Source organism: Mycteria americana, chromosome 1 (assembly GCF_035582795.1).
Source record: "Mycteria americana isolate JAX WOST 10 ecotype Jacksonville Zoo and Gardens chromosome 1, USCA_MyAme_1.0, whole genome shotgun sequence".
NCBI lineage: Eukaryota > Metazoa > Chordata > Aves > Ciconiiformes > Ciconiidae > Mycteria > Mycteria americana.
Genome location: NC_134365.1, coordinates 121035670 through 121060450, shown reverse-complemented (window position 1 = coordinate 121060450; position 24781 = coordinate 121035670). Strand labels below are relative to the sequence as shown.

Below are 24781 nucleotides of genomic sequence, written 5' to 3'. Positions count from 1 at the left end.
GTACATCTGGTTTCACATGCTGTCATTTCGCCCACAACCTAAAATCATAAGCTGAAACTCCACAGAGGCTAATGAAAATTATTCCCCTTTGAGTTGCTTTATTAAAACTCAACCTCAAGAAATACTGGCAAGTCAGGAAAGCGACTTTAATCCAATACTTGTTATCCTCTTCCACAGGTTTTAAATCACTCTCTTTGCTCCCTACTTTGAGCAAATACACCCTTATTGTTTTCCTAGTCCTGCTATGACCTTCTGGGAATGTTTTCATCGTGTAAAGCAACCTGCAGTTCCCTACTTTATAAATCTCATTCATTCCAAGTGTTAACACTAGCTAATTCTCTGCTTTAGAAAGGAAATCATGTTTGTTTTTTTGAATAGTCTGCTGGGAAGAGGAATATTTGCATTTAAAATATTTTTTTCCATTTCATAAATTGTCTTGAGTTTTCTTCCCAGCGGGCAACAGAAGACTGTTTATATAAGTGAAGAGGAAAGCTTACTTTCCCATTACTTCCACAAAAGTACGATTAACAGCGATAACTATGCTAATTATTGCACTAACTTTACTTGGAATGCACCTTACTGGCTGGAGAGGTAATGCATTTGGGTAATAATTAACTCCTTTTTTCCTCAATTACCTTTTATTAGGAGAGCAGAAGGTGTCAAAGTAAAACAGCTGCATATCTTCCAAGAAAAGCCCGTGTTTTCCGAAGGAATTCAAGCGGAGGTGCTTTATTAAGAGAACTAGGCAGGACAAACATTAACATGGCAAGCTCGGCTGTTCAGTTACTTGGCTTCTCTCTAAGCCTGCTCGGCCTAATTGGGACATTAATTGCTACTATTCTGCCACACTGGTGGCGAACGGCACATGTAGGCACCAATATTATAACAGCTGTAGCCTATATGAAAGGGCTTTGGATGGAGTGCGTCTGGCACAGCACCGGCATCTACCAGTGCCAAGTCCACCGCTCCCAGCTGGCGCTGCCCCGTGACCTCCAAGCCGCCCGTGCCATGATGGTAATTTCCTGCGTCCTTTCTGCGCTGGCATGCGTGATTGCTGTCATCGGTATGAAGTGCACGCAGTGTGCCAAGGGGACTTCTGCCAAAGCCTCCATCGCGGTCTCCGGGGGGATCATTTTCATCCTGGCCGGGCTTGTTTGCCTCGTACCTGTTTCTTGGACCACTAACGACGTAGTTACGGATTTCTACAACCCCATGCTTCCCAGCGGGATGAAGTACGAGATAGGTCAAGCTCTTTACCTTGGCTTCGTCTCCGCATCTTTGACGATCCTTGGCGGCGCTCTGCTGTGCACGTCAAGCCAGTGTCGCGGGAACGAGACACCTTACCAGACGCAGCCCAGCAGCGTAAGAAGGACTGCTCCCTCCTACAGACCACCAACTGCCTACAAGGGAAACCATGCTTCTTCCCTGACATCTGCTTCCCATAGCGGCTACAGATTAAATGACTATGTGTGAGTTCCCTGAGATTTGCCTGCGGGATACAGCCGCTTTATAATTTCTGTGCATGGCATAAAACAAAGCTAAGATGACTTTTAATTTATAAGGGTTGCGATACAAAGTTTACCATTGTTCCTTTCTTCCTTTCCTTTCTTTCTGGAGAAAGAAAGAATGCGAACACAAAACCGCTTGCTGCAAAACCTGGAAAATAAATACGAAGGAGGCTGTGATATTCCAGAGACGGCACATACCTGCCTACTTTCAGTTAGAGTTTTGCAGGCAGGCAGTTCAAGGGCAGTTTTCCTAAAAGGAATGGTTTGGTTTGTAGTTTCTACCCTGCGACAAGCACTAAAGCAGAACTGGCCACAACGTGTTATTTGAACAGTGTTCCAACAGAAGACGCCGTTTTGCCTAAAACGGAGAACTTCATGGTGACAGACAGTGATTTTCAGCAGTGATTGCCTGCTAAGTTTCTCATTTCCATAACGCATGAATGTTTCGTTATGACAAAGGTATTAGTTTTCCTTTGACAACTTTTTGTTTGGTGTTGTTTTTAATAGTCCCTTGAAATACGAATTTCAATAGCATTATGACATATGTGTTTGACAATATGTTATAGCCAATATTTTAAATTATATTACAATGTTTTGACCTTCTAAAAATAAAATCTTAGCACATTTTTGAAACAAAACAATGCATCATAATGGCAAAAAACTGTTTCAGTGGATCAGAATGGGGTTTTTAGAAACGTCAGTAAGAGAAAAAACCTAGACAATTGATGTTAAATTTTCATTAAAAAAATAAAAAGGAAAAATTAAGTATCAGAATTTGTCTCAGAATGGGCATTTAGCTCTTTAGTAAATTTAGCATTCTGTACAATCTATGCATTACATAGATCAGAAAAACAATTTCTGTAATTCCATCCCCAAATACCATGTGATGAAAAGTACTCATTTCTTAGGCTCTGTCCTGGTGTTTTTTGCCTGTGGTCCTGATGAAGGTGCCTTAGGGTTAGTAAGAATATTTCCATCTATTCCATGTGGCATTTGGGGAACTTCCATTCTGCCAGGCTTCAGTGCACAAGGCAGCCTCCACGCCAGCAGAGGTTACACTCACGGACTGTTAACTGTTGCCTGTCAGGAGTATAAAATCAAGACATTTACTTCTAAAATCCTTGCAAAATGCAATCATTCCACAGTGTGTTCAAACAATTAAAAAACAAACTAATGAACAAAGAACCCCAGCCCTCTCCATTTCATGTCACAGTGAAGTTCGGTGCAACATATACTGTGATATAAAACCATCAAAAAACCCAAAAGCACTAAATTCCTGTTAACCCCAGAAAGCTATAGGTCTCTCCAGAGCAACACATGGGCCAACACACTGACATTTAATAGGGTTAAAAAAATAATTCCAGAACTGTGAGGCAACTACACTTGGTATACTTCATTTGGCAAAAAGCTTATCTGAATTACGTTATCACCTGGTAATACCTCCAGAGCTGGGACCCTTTCAATATTTCCCCTGGTTTCACTCCGAACCTTCCTTTCCATGGCTGACCACCTGGACATTTTTTCATGTCGATTTGAATTGTGACAGGGTGTTTTTCAGCACTGATGCAAGTTATCATCATCATTGTTATTAAAAAACAAAATGGCATTTCTAAGCAATTTGCTGAAACCAACAATAACAAAAAGGACCTGGGACCAGACTTTGGTGATTGATTGGTAACAACTGATTATAAACTCGTGTTTTATTAACTGTAGCTATTACATATGGTGTGAAAAAGAAATTGTATAGAAACTTCATTGGTGCTGCAAACATCTTAATGACAGAGTCTGAGATGCATGGAATGGACAGAAACTGTTTTGACAATGTCTTCTTAGAGGAGACGGAGTCAAACTGTTCATAGTCGGTTACGGATTTTCTGGGATGCCTTTTTAGGACAAAAGGTAGCCTAATGAAGGTGGTCTATTACACAGGGCTTTCTCTGTATTTACATTACAATAGATCTAGCCAAGTGATTACAATATCAACTGAACAAGGGCTTTAGACAGCCATGAATACTGGAACACAAGTCCAAGTGCAGGAAATGGGCTTGTGTCTCATTAGGTAGTATGTTTGCTCCATACTGATAAATTAACTCACTTGCCAAGATGTTTGTGCAGTGGGAATATTTATGTGTAGTGCTATTCTTACGGCACAAATTCCCAGCCAAGTAGGATACGTGACAGTAGTAAGAACGGTTTATAAAGTCCTGGCAAAAATACCTGGAAGTGCTCTGATGTCAATAAAGAGAGCAAAATGGTTTGTTTCACAGGGGGCTGTGAACCAGCGGATCTCGTTCCATGCGAAAACTGCCATAGCTTTCTGCAGCTTTTTTTTTTTTTTTTTTTTTTTTTAAGCTGCCATTTGAAACAAAAAGTCATATCCATTCTAGCAGCATTAGAGGTCTGGCTCCAACCACCCCAGGCCGAGGTGTGTGATGATAACCCGAGCTCCTCCCCTGCCGCCACGCAGACGGGTGGCCAGACCTGGCTCTCCCCTGGCTCTCCGCTTGCGTGGAGCGTGCCCTGGCAGTCACGCACACCCTGTGCAACGCGACGTTGCTCTGACACCTTCGCCGAGGAGCGAATCCCCACCGCTCCTCCTTTGCCCGGTAATCCCTTGGTCATCAGTGGCATCGATAAGTGACAGAGTGCCAAGGAAAGGGGATGAGTTTCCTGGACCACCAAGGTGCTGTTTATGGGAACGTGGTCTCTGGGCAGCTGTAAGTCAGCAGCAGGGGAACAGGGCACGGCAATGGACTAGGGCTGCCACATGCCTAATTCCGCCTGCGTGGATCCGCTGGGTTTTTGCAGAGTCCTGTGGAGGCAGATTTTTTTTTTTTTTTTTTTTTTAGATAAGTACAGCCTGCTTTTTGTCTCCAGCTCACTAGAGCTGAAATGCCATCCTGCCCTCCTGGCGGAGGCACTGCAGGGGACTCTGATGAGCAGCACCAACAGATGAGGGGATCCAGGCTGGGCTGAAATTCCTTTTAGCAGTGCAGGCGTTGTTCGTGTGTGTAATTGTGGTTACACCACTTTTTAATCAACTTCAGTGTGACATTCCTGGAGGAGCAGGGGTGGGAGACTTGGCAGGGAGGTGTAGGTGGAGGACAGGATTTTGCAGCAAGACAACATTGTGGTTAGCTCTGCAACATCAGGGAGAGAGTGGGGACTCTGCTGCAGGGTCAGGTAGAGGTGGAGGCATCTGAGGTAGGGATGGAGGCTGGCTCAGAAAGGCTGGCAGCTTCTGAGGATGCAAGGAGCTCTTTCAAAGATGCATCTAACCAGGAGCACCATCTGGGGATGGGACGAGGTCAAGAATGCTGCTTCCCACCTTGGCATCCTCCCTCAGGGCTGGTGGACTATCCATTCTCCAGTCCTTGGATTTTGCCATGTAAAATACGGCAGGCCTTGATGTTATCTCACAGAATATGCCAAATGTGTAACTCTGACTCAGAGCATCACAAACAACCAAATACAAATCAAAAGAAATGAAGAGAAGAAAACATTTTAGTTACCTCTAATACTGCTGCTAGAAAGTGGCTAATAGACCAAAGGAAGAAAATGTGTCATTCTGTTATTACTGAGCCTGTGGGATTAAAATAATGAGCTCCCTTGCAAAACAGTATCCCACCAACTTCATCTTCAGGAAAGGAACCTGACCAACAGGATGTGAGAAGGGACTGGTCTAATGACATGAAGGCGAGGTTGGAGGTGGGCACAGAGGTAGACCAAGGCCTTCCTCAGGTGCAAGGCAGGTGGGTAGGAGAAGTGATCTACCTTTTGGCTTGAAGTACAGGAATGCATCGAATTTAGGCCCGAAGAAACTATTATGTTCAAGCCCACTGTTCTGCACAGCAGAAGTCAAAACACTGTGGTGCTGGAGGAATACGTAATCCATCAGTGAATTTTAACACTGCTCAGGCTGGAAGTCATCAGCTAGATCTAAATTTGGTAGATTACATGTAGGACACAGCAAGAATGGTCATGTCCCTGCAGACCTGAACCACAGGTTTCAACTGTGGCTTATGCTAAGCTTCCACCACGATCCATGAGTTGATGTGGCAATTCACTGCTACTGAAGTGGTGAGATCCCATTTCCCACCCCCCCCAGCTCCCAGCCACCACTTTGCACTTTGGTCCTCTCTGTGGACCAGTTTAACCCCTTGAAAAGGCAGAAAACAATCACATCAAGGAATGGGATCATTTTCTAGCACTGAAGGTAGCTAACCTAGCTAGCAGAAAGGTGTGCCACAAAAGGGGTGCCTGGGAGGGCAGGAGCAGTGGGAAAGGAGGAGTAAGGGTTGGAGTAAGTGAACAAAGATTTCCCCTTTAGGCAGCAGGGTCAGCCAGCGGAAGGGCACGGCTGCCCCGAAAAGCAGCGCCTGAGATGCACTGTGCTCTTCACTGTCACAAAACCAGACAGAGCCACTGGGCAGACGGCAGCTCTCTGGGTCATGAACTGGTTGGTGGTTTTGTGCTGTTTTTTCCACAATGCTTAGCGCAAGTACTGATGTGAGGTAACTGCTAAACCATAGCAAACTTAACTCATTTCGTCAAGAAATGTGTCTGAGTTAACTAATAAGATGAGGAAATGAACTAAATTCAGTAATTAGAAGTTCTGCTGATCTAAGAAAAAAGTTATCAGACCATTCCTACAATTATCTGGCTATTAAGGTTTTTCACATCAGTGTATTAAGATTAATAGAAATTCTGTGTCCACCTGTAAATATCTACTGCTAATTTACTGTTTACTTTGCTGTATATCCCACAAGATGGTTTGTGTAAGAAAGATAGGCAAGGGTAAGGTGTTTCATGAGGTCCAGGAGCAGCTTAAAGAAGAGCTGAAAGCTTATCCTTATTTTATTTTTCTCCCTAGCTGATCTACTAAAAGATAATATCTCTTCCTTGCATGCCTTGCTTTGCTGTGCAGCATAAAAGAAAGATATGTTCTTCTTTTACTTGTTTTCTTAAGAAATTAATATAGCTTAGCCCACGTGTTCTGATTACCCACATTTCCTATTCTTACCACTAAATGGGCACCTGGTCATGTTGATTCCCAGGTTAATTCGTACCCTTTCCTGTTCTCCTGCCCATGACATCAGAAGACACGTCTGAACCTAGTGAGGCTTGATCCTGACCAAGCATAAATCAGAGAAGCTCAGCTGAAGTAATGTTACCCCTCTTTCTCCTCCTCTCCCTCCCTCCCAGGCAGTAGATCTAGATGAGGTGTCCCCCTTCACTGAGAAACCTGCCAGTTTGGAAGACAGTTCTCCATAAACTCAAACATCTGAATGGGCTTAAAATGCTCCACAGAGAAGAAAGGCAAGATATACTGACCTCCCCTTTTTTCCTTTGAGGAAGGCTTCCTGGGGGAAAAGGTTGTTAATTTTATTTTATGCTTTAAGCATGAGGAAAATCCATTCATTTCATTAGCTCACACCTAAAATATCTTTGGTAAGCAAACTGTTAGAAAGTAGAGTGAATAAAAAGAGTGAATCAATGTGCAGATTTGATCTGTTAAGAGCATATGTATATACTTCATATATGTGTGTGGATATACAAAATGGTGAAATTCTGGCTCCATTGACTTTAGTGAGGTCAGAATTTCACCCATAAGCTTATTATTATTGTCAATACCTCCAAGTCTATTATAGAGCTTTTAACTAAAAGGCCTCCAGAGCAAAGAGACTCAAAGTCATGGGAGTTTTGCCCCTGTAAGAGAGACGACAAGCAAAGACTTGCAACGGCCATTTCACAAAGTGTTTCGTATTGAACAGAGCAGTTGTATCTGGTGGCATGTATGAGTGAGTCCTCCCTTCCACTCCAGTCAAGGACAATCAATTTTATTTTTAAAATGTCATAATCACTGGTATTGATCAACGCTCCCTAATGGGGGTGCTCTCGAATCCATACTGGCTTGGGCTATCACCACTTCCCTAGCAATTCAGGCTCAATTAGGCTGCCTTGCTAATGCATGTCAGCTTCATTTAATTGCTCTCAGGCCCGCAGTGTGAGAAAAGGGCAAGCTGACAGAGTAATCCCACACTTCCACTTTGCAGCGAGCTGCCTATTTGTTTTATTTGTTCACATTTTAAAGGGCTAAGCACTTCTTATATGGAAAACACAGGAGAGCAAAAGTCAAGAAGTATTAATAAGCCTTGGAAAACAGAGTTAGAACTCAATTGCTTGTGCAAAGAATTGCTGATGTGTTCAGTCCTTTGAAAAGAAGGTGGATTTTGTAGCTGATGAGGGTGCTAGGTAGCATTTGTCTCATGGAAACCTCAGTAAAAACTGGGTGGAAGCAAGTGTCTTCTAACAGCTGCATCTTGGGGAAAACAACCTGTTTATTCGTGGGTTGGCTGATGGTAATGTGGCAGAAGCAACCTCTAAAGGAAGCTGGTAATGAGCTGGGGATCATAGGGTTATGGTTTCTTCCACAATATTTAACATTAATGTTAACAAATGTTAATAAATTAGGAGACGGGGGAAGAGAGGGATGGCAGCAAGCCAGCAGAAGGGAAATAGCCATTAAACACCTAAGATCTCCAGTCTGTGAAAGAAGTACATGTGTAGCTCCCATTTTCCACAGCAGAGAAGTTGTGAGCTGAAACAAAGAAATCACCTGTGAGCACCAAAGTGCCTGGCTGCGGTCAGAAGCTCTCGGGCCTCTGCATCTAGATCTAAATACCCGAGGAACTAAAACGCAGGTATGAGAGAAGTGAGGGAAAAGACCTCCAGGGGAGCTCCCTAGAGCACGGTGCCCCCTTTATAGTTGGGCTATATGTGCCTGGCCACCTTCCCACCTCCTGGCTAAAGGTTAGGCTTGCTGAAGGAATAAAGATGTCAGGGCAACGCTTGGAAGGTGAAGTGGACTCACTGCCACGAGTCCTGGATTGTCAGCTCCAAAACCCAATGTATATCTTGGGAATCAGACTCTCACCCGACCATAAGAGGCAGACTAAGGTTGCATTTTATTTTTTGTTTCTTTCTAATTTTTTTAATTGCAAGTGGTGGATGCTGCTAATGAAATGTCTTCCTAATATTTGGGGGAGGGGAGGCCCCCTACCCCCAAATCCCATAGATTTTGGGTGCCTTGATTCCTTGGAGGCAGTGGCTCTGCCTAAGTGACAGCGTAGTCTGTCCGGAGGGACCTGTGCTCCAACTGAGGGCTGGAGCAAACTGCAGGATTCAGCCAAGCTGATGTCTTTCTGCTGCTAGCTAGGGGCTTTGGAGAAAGCATTGTCCTCAACATCGGGCCTGTCATCCTGTCTCCTGGAAGAGGTAAGTGGCAGCACCTCATCTCCATAGCTCTGCAGCGTCGCTGTCTTTACCTGCAGAGCTGTGCCCTGTGCCGCGTCTGACAGGACTACAGTAGGAGAGCACTAAAAAGGCAATATGGAAATAAACTCACTCCAATACTGGGGATGACGTGGTTTCTTGCCTCTGTCTTTTGTTTTTCATTGATTTCTTAAGTTTTTCATTTCCTAGCCATGACAGGCCTCTCTCTCGTTCCCAGTTTCCCCTGCTCCAGACTCTCCAGGTTGCTTAGCTTATGAGTTTACTGCCCTTCTAGTTTTAAACTTGCTGAGGGCAGTGCACATGGCTCAATTCATAGCAAAGAAAACTGAAACCACCCGAGACAGGCAGCGAAAAAGAAAGATGTGGGCTTCAGTCTGAGATTTTAGTTTAACTGGGCTGAAAAAATTCCAATACTCCTACAAAGACATACAGTTACTGGTGCGTGAAGACTCTCAGATGGGAAAAGTGCTTAGAGAGGCCACCTAGAAGTGCTCTATGGTTCCTTACTATTGTCTTTGAATAAAACATTATCTGATCACTACACAAGGTAATAGATTTATCTGATACAGCTAGCTCTCACTTGTATTCCTCTTCTACAAGTTATTTTATTAGAGCTGTCTTGTAGAGCATTTTTTAAGAAGACAAGAACAGTGCTGTTTATTTATTTGTACATTTTAACTGTGGTGTTCTTGCTCAGCCAGCCTGGTGATCTGACAAGCGTTTAAGGCCCAATTCTGCAACATTATGGCTGACAGAATTTTGGCCAGAGCCAAACAGAAAATACCAAAACTATTAATTTTTGCTTTTTACGGCCAGTTGTTCTGGTTTTTAATTGCTTAACATATGAATCTGTTGTTTTCATCTGCTTTTTATTCTTGTTTTAACTGTCAATAAGCCAGTGTTTTTCAGTATTCTTTTCACATTGAACACTTAACTAAAAAAGAGCACCCACAAACATTCAAAAAATTCTCCAAAGCTGTTTTATGGCTTTATTTAAAGTTCTTTTATGTACATATTTATACATTCATTTATTTGTATGTATGTATTTTACCAGCTTTAGTTTTCACATTTGAAATTACTGAAGCCCTATTATGCCTATGGATGCTTTACAAAATTTCCTTAAATTGCTCACTATGTACTCTTATATACCAGTTTATGAAATGTATATGCTATGGGTATGGACTACAAATTATTTTCGTGTTACAGGTTACTAAAGACAGGCCTCTTTAGATGTTTAAACGTAGAAAATGCAAACCCAGATGCTGCATCCACCCGACTCCAGATTTCCTTCACCCACACTTGTTTTGAGTATGTTTGAGTTTTAAAAAGTTACATTACACAGCTATTTCAATATAACGAGGCAAAGAGAAAATTCATAACTCCAGTAACATGATCACTGATGTCTATGGGCCACATGCCAGAAACATTAAGGCCAGTAATGCACAATTTAAACTTAACTACAATTGGTTATTAGCATAATAAATATACACACATGTACCTGGTGAAATCCTTCTGAAATTAGGAGTGGCACTGAAAATGCCGTCCACTTGTAAAAACACTCTATTCTACAGTGAGAACAGCACGGTCCGGCGGAGGGAAGAAGTGTCACACAATTCATTACGCTTGACCAAATTAGCGAACCTTTGAACAGCAGCCGTGGGTCGGTACAGAGGGAAATCCGCTCCCGTTCCGAGCCAGAAGACGCCCCGTCCTGCCTGCAACGCCCCTGCCCGAGCGCTCCCCCGCGCCTCCTCCAGCCGCGGGCGGGTGCCCTATGGTGACGACGGACGCCTGAAGCCAGCGGCCCTTTCCTTGCGCAGGGCTTCGACAAGGGAGCGGCGCGGGAAGGCCTCCAACTCCAACGCGCGGCCACACGAGGGATGCTCACGCCTTGTAGAAACATCAAGAACTGACTGGGTGAGACGCCCCGCACATTGGCCAGCTTCCACCCTCTGTGAAAGCCGGACGGGGCAAAACTTTGAGAATTAAGCCAGACCCGAGCGCATTGGCAAAGCCTCGTCCTAAATGAATGCCATCTTCACCATTACGCCTGCAAACTACAGTATGTTCTTGGAGGGTCTCAGCAGCACGAGGGAAAGGTACCGGCTGCTCGCTGCAACGGGACCGGTGCCACGCAAGCCAGAGTCATCTCCTCGGTCCTTGCCTCAGGAATGAAACCCAAAGACAATGAGCCTGTTGTGTAGGCTCGCTGGGGCCTTAAGAGCAATCACGCTAAATGAAAAACAAAAGCGCAGTATGTTTCTGGCAATGTATGTATGGTGCTTTGTATTTTCTTTGCAGTAATTGTCAGTGATGCGGTGCACTAGGTTTTGTAATATGTATTCCTGTTTATTTGAAAGATTGTTTTTTAATGTGAGTTTATAACAGCAGGCTTTCTGGGCACCTATAAGTTGGGCATTATCTTTTTTGCTGTACTTTCTCACAAATCCTTCATGTGCGAAAGGAGATGTAATGGGTCATTTTGTACCATGGCTGTAAAATCTTCAGGGTCTTTTTTTAGAAACCTTGTCCCTCAGCATCACAATCAATATAAAAGTGATTTGGCACAAAAGCACAGTTATCATAATTTATTGGGTTTCTGTTGGAAGATCATAGAACTAAGTTTTTTTCTAAATTTTTAAATGTTTGTAACATTCTCAATTATTTGCACAAGCAGAGCAACTATTTGAAAGTTGTTTTTTTTTTAAATAAAGGAAGATCAAGAAATAAAGTAAGGTGAGGCTTTCCTTACAAGAATGTAGAGAGATAATGTTTGCAAAAAAGAAAAACCTAGCCAGAAAGAAATCTTACTTAAAATTAAAATGTTTGCTGCTATCAGATAATGAATATCTGGACTAGTCTTCTGATAAGACTACCAAGGACAAGCAATAAAATAGATATTAAAATGGAGCACGGTCACTTAATGAAAGGCATATCGGGACATTGCCCCCTTGGACAAAGGGAGCTGGACCCCATAAACCAGAAGAGTCCTTCCCATTTTCTTATCTGACAATTAAAGTTTTAAATACAAAACTTGAGGGAGTATAATAAAAATCTTTTCAAATAGGGAAGAAAAGGTTTTTCTTAGGGAATGGATAGTGTCAGGAGTGATTTGACAGAAGGGCATGGCTAGTGAGAGGAATCAATGGCCACAGTAAATGAGCAACAGGGATTAGGACCTGTAGATGGAAAATCGTCTGCCAAAAACCAAACATGGGCTGAGCATAGAAGAATAATTTTAGGAAGGATTGGCTAGACTTGTTTCCACACATCACAGTGCGGAGTTTGCTAGATGTTTCTTCTTATTCTAATTGCAACAAATATGAAAGCTGCTAGTCAGTGTACAATTTCTGTTCATCACACACCATGCCTAATGGAAATTAAAGATGGAGGAAGAGAAAAACAATCAAAGAAAAACTCAAAGAACCAAAAAACTCAAAGAAAACACTTAAAAAGTGTTCCAAAATAGCTTAAATCCCCAAATCTATGTAAATGGACAGCCCCTCCCCCCAGCCGCTACTGAATGCTATCAATATACATCTGAAAAGAAAGTGGCTGTATTGGGTTTATGTGGCAAGGTTTTGGTAGCGGGGGGGGGGGGGGTGGGCTACAGGGGTGGCTTCTGTGAGAAGCTGCTAGAAGCTTCCCCTACGTCTGACAGAGCCAATGCCAGCCGGCTCCAAGACGGACCTGCCGCTGGCCAAAGCTGAGCCCGTCAGCGACGGTGGTAGCGCCTCTGAATAACATATTCAAGATGGGGGAAAAGAAAACTGCTGCACAAGAGCAATCAGAAGAGATGAGTGAGAATACGTGAGAGAAACAGCCCTGCAGACACCAAGGTCAGTGAAGAAGGAGGGGAGGAGGTGCTCCAGGCACCAGAGCAGAGATTCCCCTGCAGCCCGTGGTGACGACCATGGTGAGGCAGGCTGTCCCCCTGCAGCCCATGGAGGCTAACGGTGGAGCAGATATCCACCTGCAGCCCGCAGAGGATCCCACGCCGGAGCAGGTGGATGCCCAAAGGAGGCTGTGACCCCATGGGAAGCCGGTGCTGGAGCAGGCTCCTGGCAGGACCTGTGGATCCATGGAGAGAGGAGCCCACGCTGGAGCAGGTTTGCTGGCAGGACTTGTGACCCCGTGGGGACCCACGCTGGAGCAGTCTGTTCCTGAAGGACTGCACCCCGTGGAAAGGACCCACGCTGGAGCAGTTCGTGAAGAACTGTAGCCCGTGGGAAGGACACACGTTGGAGAAGTTAATGGAGGACTGCCTCCCGTGGCATGGACCCCACGCTGCAGCAGGGGAAGAGTGTGAGGAGGAAGGAGCGGCAGAGATGTGTGATGAACTGACCGCAACCCCCATTCCCCGTCCCCCTGCATCGCTCGGGGGAAGGAGTAGAGCAATCGAGAGTGAAGTTGAGCCCAGGAGGAAGGGAGGGATGGGGGGAAGGTGTTTTAAGATTTAGTTTTTATTTCTCCTTACCCTACTCTGATTTGATTGGCAATAAATTAAATTAATTTCCCTGAGTTAAGCCTCTTCTGCCCTGTGACGGTAACTGGTGAGTAATCTCCCTGTCCTTATCTTGACCCATGAGACTTTCGTTATATTTTCTGTCCTCTGTCCAGCTGAGGAGGAGAGGTGATAGAGCAGCTTTGGTGGGCACTTGGCATCCAGCCAAGGTCAAGCCACCACAGTGGCAAAAAATTTTCACCAGGTTTCTAAGATACTCTGACAAGGTAGAGAAACGGAATGCAACAAGCTCTTTGTCAACTGCTCAAAACTGGGAAAATAGAATGAAAAAACTGAAAGAACTGGTCAGAGATATCATTCTAAATATCCTTTACAAAGATGTAGCATCATGACAACATACAAACTGTCCAGTCCTCTAGTTCTAATCCAAGCAGAGCAGCTCAGATATTTTCTTGTAACCACCACTGACTAGTTGACATCACATTTGCATCTAACTACCGTAAGTTGAAATGCTTACTGAGCATGGATAGGACTGGACACAAACACAGCATGCATTTGCACAGTAAGAAATCCAACAAAGTAAATTGCACAGAAGGGAGTTGAGAGGTATTTGGCAGGTTATTGGTCAAAGACATTGCCACAGTTTTGCGGAGGATTTGGTCTGATCTAGTTAATAACAGAAAAATGGGACCACACAAGAACAAAAGTTAAAAGAAATATTCAGACAGGTTATGGAAACTTCCATTTACTTAGCCAGCATGCCTGAAGTCAACTATGAAGAGCCTGAGTACAGAAAGAAAGAAGAGACAAAAACGTAGTTGTTGGAACATAACCTCAAGTTCCTTTCCTTTCTTCAAACTTGTGTCATGTAAAATCCAAGTTCTTACACCAAATCTGTGTTTGTGAAAGACGTATCACCATTCTTTGCCTCGCTGCAGTCAAGGCTATTTCACAAAAAAGACAGCTTTATCATCTTCTTTGTATACAGTTAATCTGAACAGTCAGCTTTCTCTGAGAAGTTATAAGCATGTATAGAAGGGGAGTACTGTAATGATTCATGTAAACCTTTAACTGCATAAATACTTTCCCATTCTCTTTGTAGATGCATTCCTCAAAGGTAGTATTACCAACACTGAAGCAATCTCCAAGACAACAAGTAAGAGCTCTCACTGATATTGGCCATTAATCAAGAACATTTGTTTAAGTTGCTAAAATTTATTCAGATTGTTTGGAAGTTTTATTTTAACAGTTAAGATTTATTTTAACACTCTCAGCTTCCTATCTTTAATATGTATTTTTAAACAGAACACGGAAAATACCCTTATTTCAATATTTTGTTTACAGAATCAGTTATACAGTAAAGATCAGATAAAGTTATATCAGATTTGGGTTACATCATGTATGCAAAGTTAGATCATCCTAAGTCCCCTCACTCTTGGAAGGAAGTTGAAGAGGAAGAACCTGGAAACTGGGACAGTTTAGTAAAATATTTTCCTTTCGCTGAGTGCTGTCAGCTCAGTGAGTCAGCTTTACAATTGCTAGTGTTTCCTATAGTTTTATGGAATTGGTATTTGCTTCCTCTACAATGAGGGAAAATCATCACTTTGCAGCTATAGTTATGTAAGTTGCCAGCAGCAGAAAAGTGGGAGTGAGGAAAAGTTGTTTCCATCCCTAGTAACACAAAAGCTAAAATAATTTAGTGACTTTAACACATAACAAACACCGTGCTTCCGGATCCACATTCGCATAGATAACTCTTGACATTGTTACCTGACAGATGCCCCACCAGAAATGCCATTTACCTTACCCGTGCGGTGAAGCTCTTTGCAGTTCTCAGGCCATCCAGCCTCTGGAGTCTGGGCAGCACCCAGCCATGGACCCTCGTTTGGGATCTCTCAGCACGTTACTGCGATGCGGATCCTGCGTCCAGTAGCACACCGAAGCGCTGGCGTGCACAGTGCAACCACCAGTCTCTGGACTCCAGTGATGACACCTCAGGTTCCTCCCACAGCTTAAACTCATCCTATCCCAGAATCCCAAAGCAATTAGGAGTCTTCTGGGTTTTAGTTTGCTACCTCATCACAGAAGTTACATGGCAAACACAAGCAAGCTGACCCATAAAACCAGAAATGGGCTTTGAACAGAACTTCTGAACGGCTCACTGCTTCAAAGGCCAAAATGGGAGGATAGTGGTCATTAGAGAAGCCCACACTTCATGGACAGAAGATGTTTCACATTAGGCCTCTCTTCCCCTGGAGGTCTCACGGTCTCTAGGCACACAGCTCAGGCTTTCTCTCAACATGGCCAGTCCTGTAGCAACTTCTGTTGACCCAGTCTGCTGCAAGGTCTGCTTCTCTTTCCCCAGTGCTGTCTAAAGTTTCCTCTATTCCTTCTGCAAGACATTTTGAAGACGTGTTTTGGCCCCCTGTGTTCTTTGTTTTCTCCTTAGTGAGCTTCATCATTTCTTGAGAGGAAGGGAAAAAACCCATCCCTTTCAGTTCCAGGCAACTTCTTGGCAAGCTGTTTGTCAAAGTTCAGTTGTTATTGTTAACCATTCTCCAACCACCTCTGACTGTTGGCTGCTTTGTAAGCAAGATGAACATGCATTGACTGAGGTTCATGATATAAAGATATTCATAGTAACAAGTATACTATAAATACTGAATATCAGCCTATATGTTGCAGTCAGATTTCCAAAACCTTTATGCCTAGACTGTGTCTGAAGTAAACCACTCACTTTGCCTAAATAAGTAACTAAATTTTAACCGTTAGAGTCGCTGGGATATTATAGGGTCATCTCACACACTGTTCAGAGATGAAGAACGGAGCTCATGTTTCTGCATCTTTCAGACGCTAACTGATGGTATCACTAGCTACTAAACAGAGCACCAAAAAAGCCCTATTAATTTTACCACGCAAGCTTATAATTAGGTAATGCAAGGGAAATGCCAAACGTAGGTCACCAAAGACAAGCAAAAGAAAATAGATTTAAAAAGTCAGTTTTGCAATTGGTTCCCTCCTGACTTCTCTAGCTCCTCTGCACATTCTTTCACTGATTTGGCAGGCTGGATAGAACTGCTCATTTTAAAAAGATCTGTGCGGTTTGTACAGCTTTTTAACATTCTGGCTGCAAACTCTTTTCACATACCATTATAATTTTTGATCCATCTGTAGCTATCAGGCATCACCAGGGTTACTACTAGTATTTATTCTTTTATTTATGGTTGACACCCATATATCAAATGATAAATGTTGGAAATGTACGACCTAGATGAAATCATGTGGCTGACTCCATGCTTGCAGGAAGTTGCTACTGCATTTTAAAATATTATCGAATAACAGACAGTTCTAAGAGAAATAAACTATGAATCTCCACCTTCATTCTGTATCGTGATTCTTCCATTCCCTAGATAATTTGTACTCGTCTTCCCATGCAATGGTTCATTATTGTTATCATATCAGTAACTAGATAATAAACTCTTTAAAGACAAAAACTTACGGATTTGTTGGCTTTTGTGAATTGATGTTTTATTTCTCACCAATGAAGCACCCATTCTACATCCACATGCTAAACACTGTAACTTTCCTTTGTCATCAACAGCAGGCAAGCATTCTGCAGCACTGGCTGGGTAAAAAGAAGATTGAAAGCAGCAACATTTCAAGTCAGATACTGAGGGTGCTTTTGGGCAGAAAACATTATTAAAAAATTATGGATTAATCAGTGCTGCATTTTAACAGAGTGCAAACTAGCAGTGACCAGCTGAAGATTTAATTCAGGTGCTGAAGAGTGAACTGGACAGATTTTAGCTTTTCTTTAAGAACAAAACTCAGCATAAGCAGATACGACGTTTCTGAAGGAAGCCTGGATAAAGTTTCTTACATGCTCTTTACAAATATCCTCTCTTCTGATGGTTCAAGACATCAAAGATGGCCAAGTTAATAAACATAACTTTTTTACACCATGGTTAGCTCTCTCCCTCTCTCTTTATAAATAAAGATCTGCAAAATACAGAACATAGCTTAAACTTCTTGATAATACGTCTCAACTTTACTGTTACTACACCCTTATATCTGGATTTGTGTGTGGGCTTTGAAACACTTCTGTGCATCAAGGGACCTAATACTTTGCCAAACTCATTCAGCCCATCTCTCTGACAGTTATAACTATCATAATGGATAGACAAGGAATTAAAAATCTCGCTGATTGGGTCCGATAGAGTAGAAACAAAGTAACGAGCTCCTGTGATAAGAACTGAACAGTGATCTTAGATAGGAAAAGCTCCTAAGAAGCCCTGTTGAATGGGTTGTCACATCAGTAGCAAATAGCTCCAGTGCCCTACCCGACAAGAGGTTTGGCATCTAAGCCCTGATGTCTATTGCATTATATTAATAAATGCCTAACGGCTGCTACGTTTGTACACAATGTCTGCACTATCAGCATTTAACTCATTAGCCCCAGGAAATCCTATGAGATACTTGGAATATGGAAGGTATTATCCCGTCCTGTGGCATCTACAGGGATATTTATGTGGCCCACATCACTGGCAGTCCCACAAGCACTGATGGATTTAGCCTCAGAGCACCCTCAGGAGGGATGCAAGGTTTGTTACCACTGCTTTTTTACGACGAGTACTGAGCAAAGGGGAGAGTTAGATGAATGCTGGTGAGTTCTCTAGAGAGGTTTTAAAAAGTGACCACCCTGTTCAGCCCTAACCAATGACACCCAGCCCCAGCCCCTTGCGGTGCAGGATGAAGAAGGTTTGTGACTGAACCCTATAGTCCCCCAAATCAGCCTGAGACGCCAGAGCTGACTGTCAACAGCAGGGGCCAAACACAGGGCCTCTGGAGCGGAGCACAAACAACTGCTGCCTGGCGTGGGACACTCACGGAGAGCTACGCTCGAAAGCCGTAGCTCACGCAAGCACCCGTGCGCGGCTCAGACACCAGACGGTGGCAGAGCACCACGACACTTATTTCTGAGTAGGGGTAACACCCTATGTCCCGCACAGAGGCAGGGATTGAATCTGTGTCCCAGCTCGATGCCATCTACAGCGGGCCTATCTTCCGCGTCCAAAGGAAAGGAATCTTTCAGCAGAGGATGAGCTGAATTATCTGCTACATCTGATTTAAACTTCAAGATATTCAATGGCAGCCAACTCCAACTCATGTTTCACCTGAATGCATGTGGAAAAAGCCACCTACAGCTCCCTGTAGGTTAATCACAGAGTCCCAAAGGATGTAGCCAATAGCTCCTTTCCTATTTAAATGCAGTCTGAATTGGGTATTAACTACCTGCTGTGTTTGGCAGATCTCTTATTCCTAAAATAAATAACTGTATGAAAAGTCATAAACTCTATATTGGACTTTTTCATTAAAAAAAAAAATCAAAGTAATGTCAGGATTTTAGCAGCCTCACTTATTGCAGTAAATCTGGCTTCCACAGCTGTTCATGTTGTACTGTGTGCTTCAGCCAAGTGTAGCTGCAGTCCAACATTTCCTTCTTAAGGTATCCCTTACCCAAAGGCAAAGCCAAGTGGCTTTTGGACAGGACTAGCATGCTAGAAATTATGAATGTGCTCTTATTAGAGCAGGTTGCATGTTTTACATTAAATATTCATTCAAATAACAATCCAGCAAAATGTTTGTCAAGATGATAGTTACTTTGGCTAAAAGAACACATTTTTCCTCCAGTCTCCACCAAAACTCGCCCCTATTTATCACATCAAGAATCTAAGGACATTAATGAAGATCTTGCTTAAACTCGGCTGAGCTCCTTCACTGGTGCCAGATCCTGTTCTCCTGTTTTATAGCTGTACCATTTCAGAAATTGCTTGGTTCTCACTAGGGACAATCCTTTTACAGGTTCCACTGCAGCTCATAAAAGGGAAAAAAGAAAAAAAAAAAAAGAAAAAAAGAAAAAAAGAAAAAAAGGGGAAAGTAGCATTTTCTCCTCCTGCCTGTTAAAAACCTGTCTGTGTTGAGCTGAGACCCACAGAGCACCTCATAAAGTGGTTTGATTTCAGTGTCATGGTTTTCCGGGCAGAACCAAGTCTACCTCCACGCATCCCTGCTGCTGTCACCCCACTGTTACCACTACCGGCTCAGTGTGCCTTTCTCTATCCCCCTTTCTTCAGCAACCAGCCCTTGGTGCTGGCGCGCTCTCTCGGGCACGTCTCCATTCATGCAAGAACCTCTCTTTCCCGGGCCACAGGTGCCTTCCGCTTTTTTCCCCAATCCTCCTCTGAAGCCTCTGCCATAAGCCTTTCCACATTGCCCTCATTGGTGCTGGGGACTCTAAAGGCACTTGTGTTTGGCAGTCATTTGGTGGACGGACTGCAGCAGGCCCTGACCCTGCGGTGGGCTATGCGGGGCTGCAGAGGTCTCCCCCAGCCGGGCAGTGTAGCGGGTATGTACCGAGCTTTGCACATTCTCTAATGCAGAGAACAAAAATACCTTTGTCACACAATTCATACAGTAATTGCTCCACGGGGCTTATCAGAAGGATGGCCTGTAAAAAATTCTGCGTCCTCAGTTACAGAGAAAACATCTTTGTTTCATACTTCCTTTCTTCTTTTTGTCACTCTCCCGTTGTACAGCTAATGCATGCTTCCAAAGCCTCAGCATCACCCGCAGGCATGGTACAGCACATTTATGGCTACGCGGTGTCACAGATCGAGCGGTATCACTGTTCACTTTTTTCCCCCTGAAGTCAGGGATGTAAACACGGGCCATATATACAACAGGTATCATGTACATAAAGTCAAATCATGAAAGAAAGATTTCCTCTAAAAACCAGAGAACTTCAGCATTCTAGTAGAATTACATACCTTAGTCTGAATCAAAAACAGAGCTAGCAAGGTAGTTAAATTAATAAAGTTAAAGATTAGCAATATTGCCATCATGTGGCTACTTTGAGTAAATGCTCAGGCATGATCCTGAATTTATTAAGCACCAGAAAACACATTGCATCTGAATTCTGCTGTTAAAACTAAGAGGCGATAATTAAAGTTGTTTGTTACTGTTATAGAATATAATCATGCCTTTGTTACAGTAATGATTTATATAGCAAGAATGTGGGTACAATAGATAAGGTTATATTACCCCTTCCACTGTGACCCTTATCCTCTAGATTTATAGCTCATATTTAAAAATTCACTCCAAAATTAATCTTGAGTTATCCAACGCGAAACTATATAAGTGAAAATCACCTCTTACTGCAGAAAGCAAGAAGGAAGAAAAAAGGACAAGTAGTCGGTTTAGGTGCCCTTCATATTTGAAATGGCTTGTAAGTAAAATTTTAATGTTTGAGCCCCTGAATTACTTTATCTTACGACTGCTATAATAATAATTTGTTATTTTCAGTAGTGTTATTATATTCTCTCTCTCTCTTGCCCTCCTCCCACTCCATTCTCTGCAGGATCACAACAAGCTCTTCTACACTGACTAAAAAACATACAAGGAAAGGAACTTCCACAGCCTACATCAAAGAGTTGGATTTTCCTTTGTTACCTAGTTAGAAAAATAAAATTCTTTTTATTACATCTACCAAAAATGAGATCAAATCCTGTCACATGACAAAATATCTCAGCTCCTGGCAGGAATTAATATAAACAACATGACTTAGATTTGCAAATTTTGTAGAAGTAGAAAGCATGAATACACTTGACAATACTCCCAGGTTGTTGCAAACTTCCAATGCCATTTTGAAAATTGCTTCCCTATTTCTGGAAACCAATGAGTGAAATAGGAACAACAGTGTATTCACTACCAGCACCTACTTCAGCAACTAATACATACCAGGCGTTTGCAAGGTACTCCAATTTTCTTGGTTGAAGAACACTCTCTAGGTACCAAGTGCAACTGTTTTACACACACCCTTTCCCACTACAGAGGATTCACCATTCCAAGAGATGTATTGCCATGACCAATACCTCATCTCTGTTACTGTACTGTCTGCTCTAAATTACACACATTGTAGCTACACAAAATATTGCAGCAGAAGACCGTTCTGTGTTATTACTGCATATGCAAGCAAAAAACACTGATTTAGCTTGTTGCTGGCTCCAGACATTGCCTTCTTGTAATAGTCGATCATACAGCAGAGATGCAGCATTTTCATGGGGTCAAAGCTCAAATTTAGAATACTGGAGCACACAGCCAACTTATTATCTCTCTTCTACTTGCAGAGTAAATCCATACCTTCTTTCCTGCCCCGCTATTTACGTGTAAGCATATCCAGCTGGTGCAACCCCACTGGTGCCAGGAAAAGGGAAAACAAAAACATCCACAAGGCTCCTGCAGCTCCTGGTATGCAGGAGGCAGCACTCAGTGATTTGGCTCAAACTACCATTTTAAACTAGTTCAATTAAACAGGCTAAGATCACACAGATAGCCATAGCCATTCCCATTTCAATCTGGCCTATTTCCATTTCCCTTAGCAAACAACACTTAAGAATTCCTTATTTCAGCTTTGCTGGAATCAAAACAAAAATGCCTGCCCAGCTTATTTATTTACTTTTGCTGGCTAAATACACAGGAGAAGTTTATACTGAGACAAAAACCTGACATTATTTATCATCATCATTGCTGTTTCTAAGAATCACATCATGTGAGGGAAGAATCTACAGAAGAATGTCAGAGAAATAAGGCCCTTCAGAATTAAGCTTTCCTGGTTCACGTAACTCATAGCAAGAAAAACATTTTAAATGGAAGATATTAAAGAAGGACACTGATATAGCCAAGAGTGCGTATGCATGTGTATGTGTACTCGATGCATAGAATGAACCTGATGTCGCTGCAGACACTCAGTTTTAAATAACTGGAGCACAAAGAAACTCCAAACATGAAGACTTTGGGGAGTTAAGACAAACACTAATCAGCCCATACAGAACAGATACCAACAGCTCCCCTGCTAAAAGACAAAAACAGGTTCTTCTCCTTTCAAGAGCACCAGGATCAGGTTTTCACAGTCCCTGGACAAGCCCCAATTTATGACCAGTTTCCAGACAGAAAGAAATCTGTGAACCTTTTTAATTATTCATGCTCGAAGAGGCAAACCCTCTCGGGTTGCAGGCCAAGAGGCCTCAGGGCCATGGCTTTCTGGGGTTTTCAGTTGAGGGAATAAGCAGCCGGATTCTCAGCAATATCACTTGGCTGAAAGTGGCTGTCAGGCTCAAGAAAAACAGCAGCGTACGCTGGTTTGGCAGACATGAAAGGGAACCGGCAGGGGAAAAACGTAACTGCTCCCCGTTTGCACATTCCAGCTCTTCTGCTGGTGTTTGAGCACCTGCAGCCCGGGCACCGGAGCACCCAGGCAGCAGGGCAGGCAGGGGCAGGCCACGCCGGCGGGAGGATCAGCGGGTCGCAGAAAGATTATTAGGCTGCACGGAAGACCTTCTCATGCATGCAAGAGGGAGGAAGGAGAGCAGAAAGAGCAGCAGCAAAGAAAAGGCCACTCGGTAAAGGCCTGAGCAGCCAGGTCACGGCAACCTTAGCACCTACAAGCCGTCTCTCTGCAACAAGCGGCTCCACTAGCTCCCTGAAGAAACAGCATTGAGAAAATGGCAGTACCCCAAAACCCCGCACGTGAGGAAGAACAGACCTGCTGTGTGGGGCCCTGGGCTAGTCAGGGAGAATGATAATTGGTACCAAATGTGGGGATTTTTCTTCAGAGCTTATTGGCAGCGTAAGTGCTGCCAAGGAAGGGCTGAGAGATCTCCTGAGTAGGCTTGTCTGGAACAAGGCGGGGAGCAGGCAGAAATACCTGGTGAATGTAGTACTGTCTTGCACCTTGAATGCTCTTTGCCTAGTAGACTTTTCTCAATACCAAAATTCACGTCAGTCTCTCCGTTAAGACAGCCAGGACCTTTAGCTGGTTGCTCCCATAGCCAGAGGTTCTGCTTGATGTGCGTGCAGCAAGTCTTTCATGCTCCTGCAGCCCGGGGGTATGTGTCACCTAAACCCAGGACGCTGGCTAATCAAGGGTCAATTGCTTGGAGAGTTCGCAATGCCAGCTCCCGACCAAAAAGCCTTCAGACTTGCCTGGCACACTGCTGCTGAGTGGAGTAGGAGAGGCTGTGCTCTGTTCCACAGCTGGCAGCACAGAGGAGACCTCTTGATTGAAGTCAGCCTGTTGTATTTTCCTCCTGAAAGAACTCTTTCCTGTAGAAGCCTATTCTTCAATTTTCTTCTTCACGAGGTGGAAAGGAACCAAAAATAACAACTTTTTAGGAAAAAAAAAAAACAATAAAAAGATCTAAAGATGATGAGAAATGTCTTTAAGTAGACATAAGTCTGGAGTAGATGTGAGTTTCTGCTTAGTTTGCTTAGTTTTGGGGAATGCTGTCACCTGCCGGCAGGAGACTGCAAAACTAAGAGTTTTGTGGCAAGAAAAGAGCCTTCCCATTCCAGAGGAAAAAAAAAGCAATAATACAACTATAACCCAACCTGGAAAACTAGGTGCTCTTGGGTAAGAAGGATTGTCACTGGGCTGAGAATCCTGCACAGGAACTCCCAACGGTACCGAACTCCTACCACTGATCAAGCTTTCTGCACTCTTGGCTTCCCATCCACTTCTTTTTCCCAAATGCCGCTTTCTTCTCCTTTAGTTACCAACCCTCAAATATCTCTCTACATCCCAGCTCAAAAAACTTAATTCACAGCAGTGACTTTTCCTCTCCCAGCCATCTCCATTTCTACCTACACCTTTCTTCTCCTTTTCAACAACTAAGGCCCTTTCCCACCTCTCACGGGGCAAAGAGAAAAACAGGAGATGCTACTGGGTAGGAGCACTGTCTCACACCTGCCTGACCATGATTTCCTTTTTGGACTCAGAGTGCATAGCAAGCACTTACAGATTTGGGGCTGCTACAAATGTCTTTCTGCCTGTTGTTCTAAGAGCTTTGTCCTCATCCCAGGGAAATGCAGAGGGATGAGAGTGCAGCTGGTAGCCTCAACGCCTTGTGGGTATTTCCACTTTGCCAAACAGGAGCTTAAAGTTTGGAGGAGGTACTCGATGGTGTTCCTCACCTGTCAAACAAGACTTGAAGTAGCACATTTCCTATATTTGCCCAGACATACTTATATGTTCACAAAAAGTCATTATATGGTCAGAAGCAGAAGGGAGATTCTGTTCCTGATATTCATTGATCTATGAGGTGAGTTAGAAGTGGACTGGTAAAACAACCACTGTTTCCAAATAATTCTTCATATTAAAAAGCTGTACCTTCTGTTTGTAGGAGCTTTTAGATACTGACAAAACAGTACTGCTCAACACATCAGTCTGCAGCCTCTACTTATCGCAGAATCATAGAATGGTTTGGGTTGGGAGCGACCTTTAAAGATCATCTAGTCCAACCCCGCCATGAGCTCTTACCGCTTCTGAAAATCTGGTCCTTGTACTCTACGTTTGGGAATGACGCCTGTCCAGTTTCATATGTGCTTGTAATACTGATTTGTCTACATAAATTCCACAATGAAATTTGCTATTGCCATGTAGCAATGATCATGCAGC

General features: G+C 43.3%; 1 protein-coding gene across 1 annotated transcript; it reads left to right on the top strand.

The window, feature by feature from the left end:
* The first annotated feature begins 762 nt into the window (after positions 1-762).
* Positions 763-1473, top strand: CLDN14 (claudin 14). Its single transcript, XM_075491857.1, has one exon. It carries the CDS (start codon positions 763-765, stop codon positions 1471-1473), a length of 711 nt encoding a protein of 236 aa, XP_075347972.1.
* The last annotated feature ends 23308 nt before the right edge of the window (positions 1474-24781 follow it).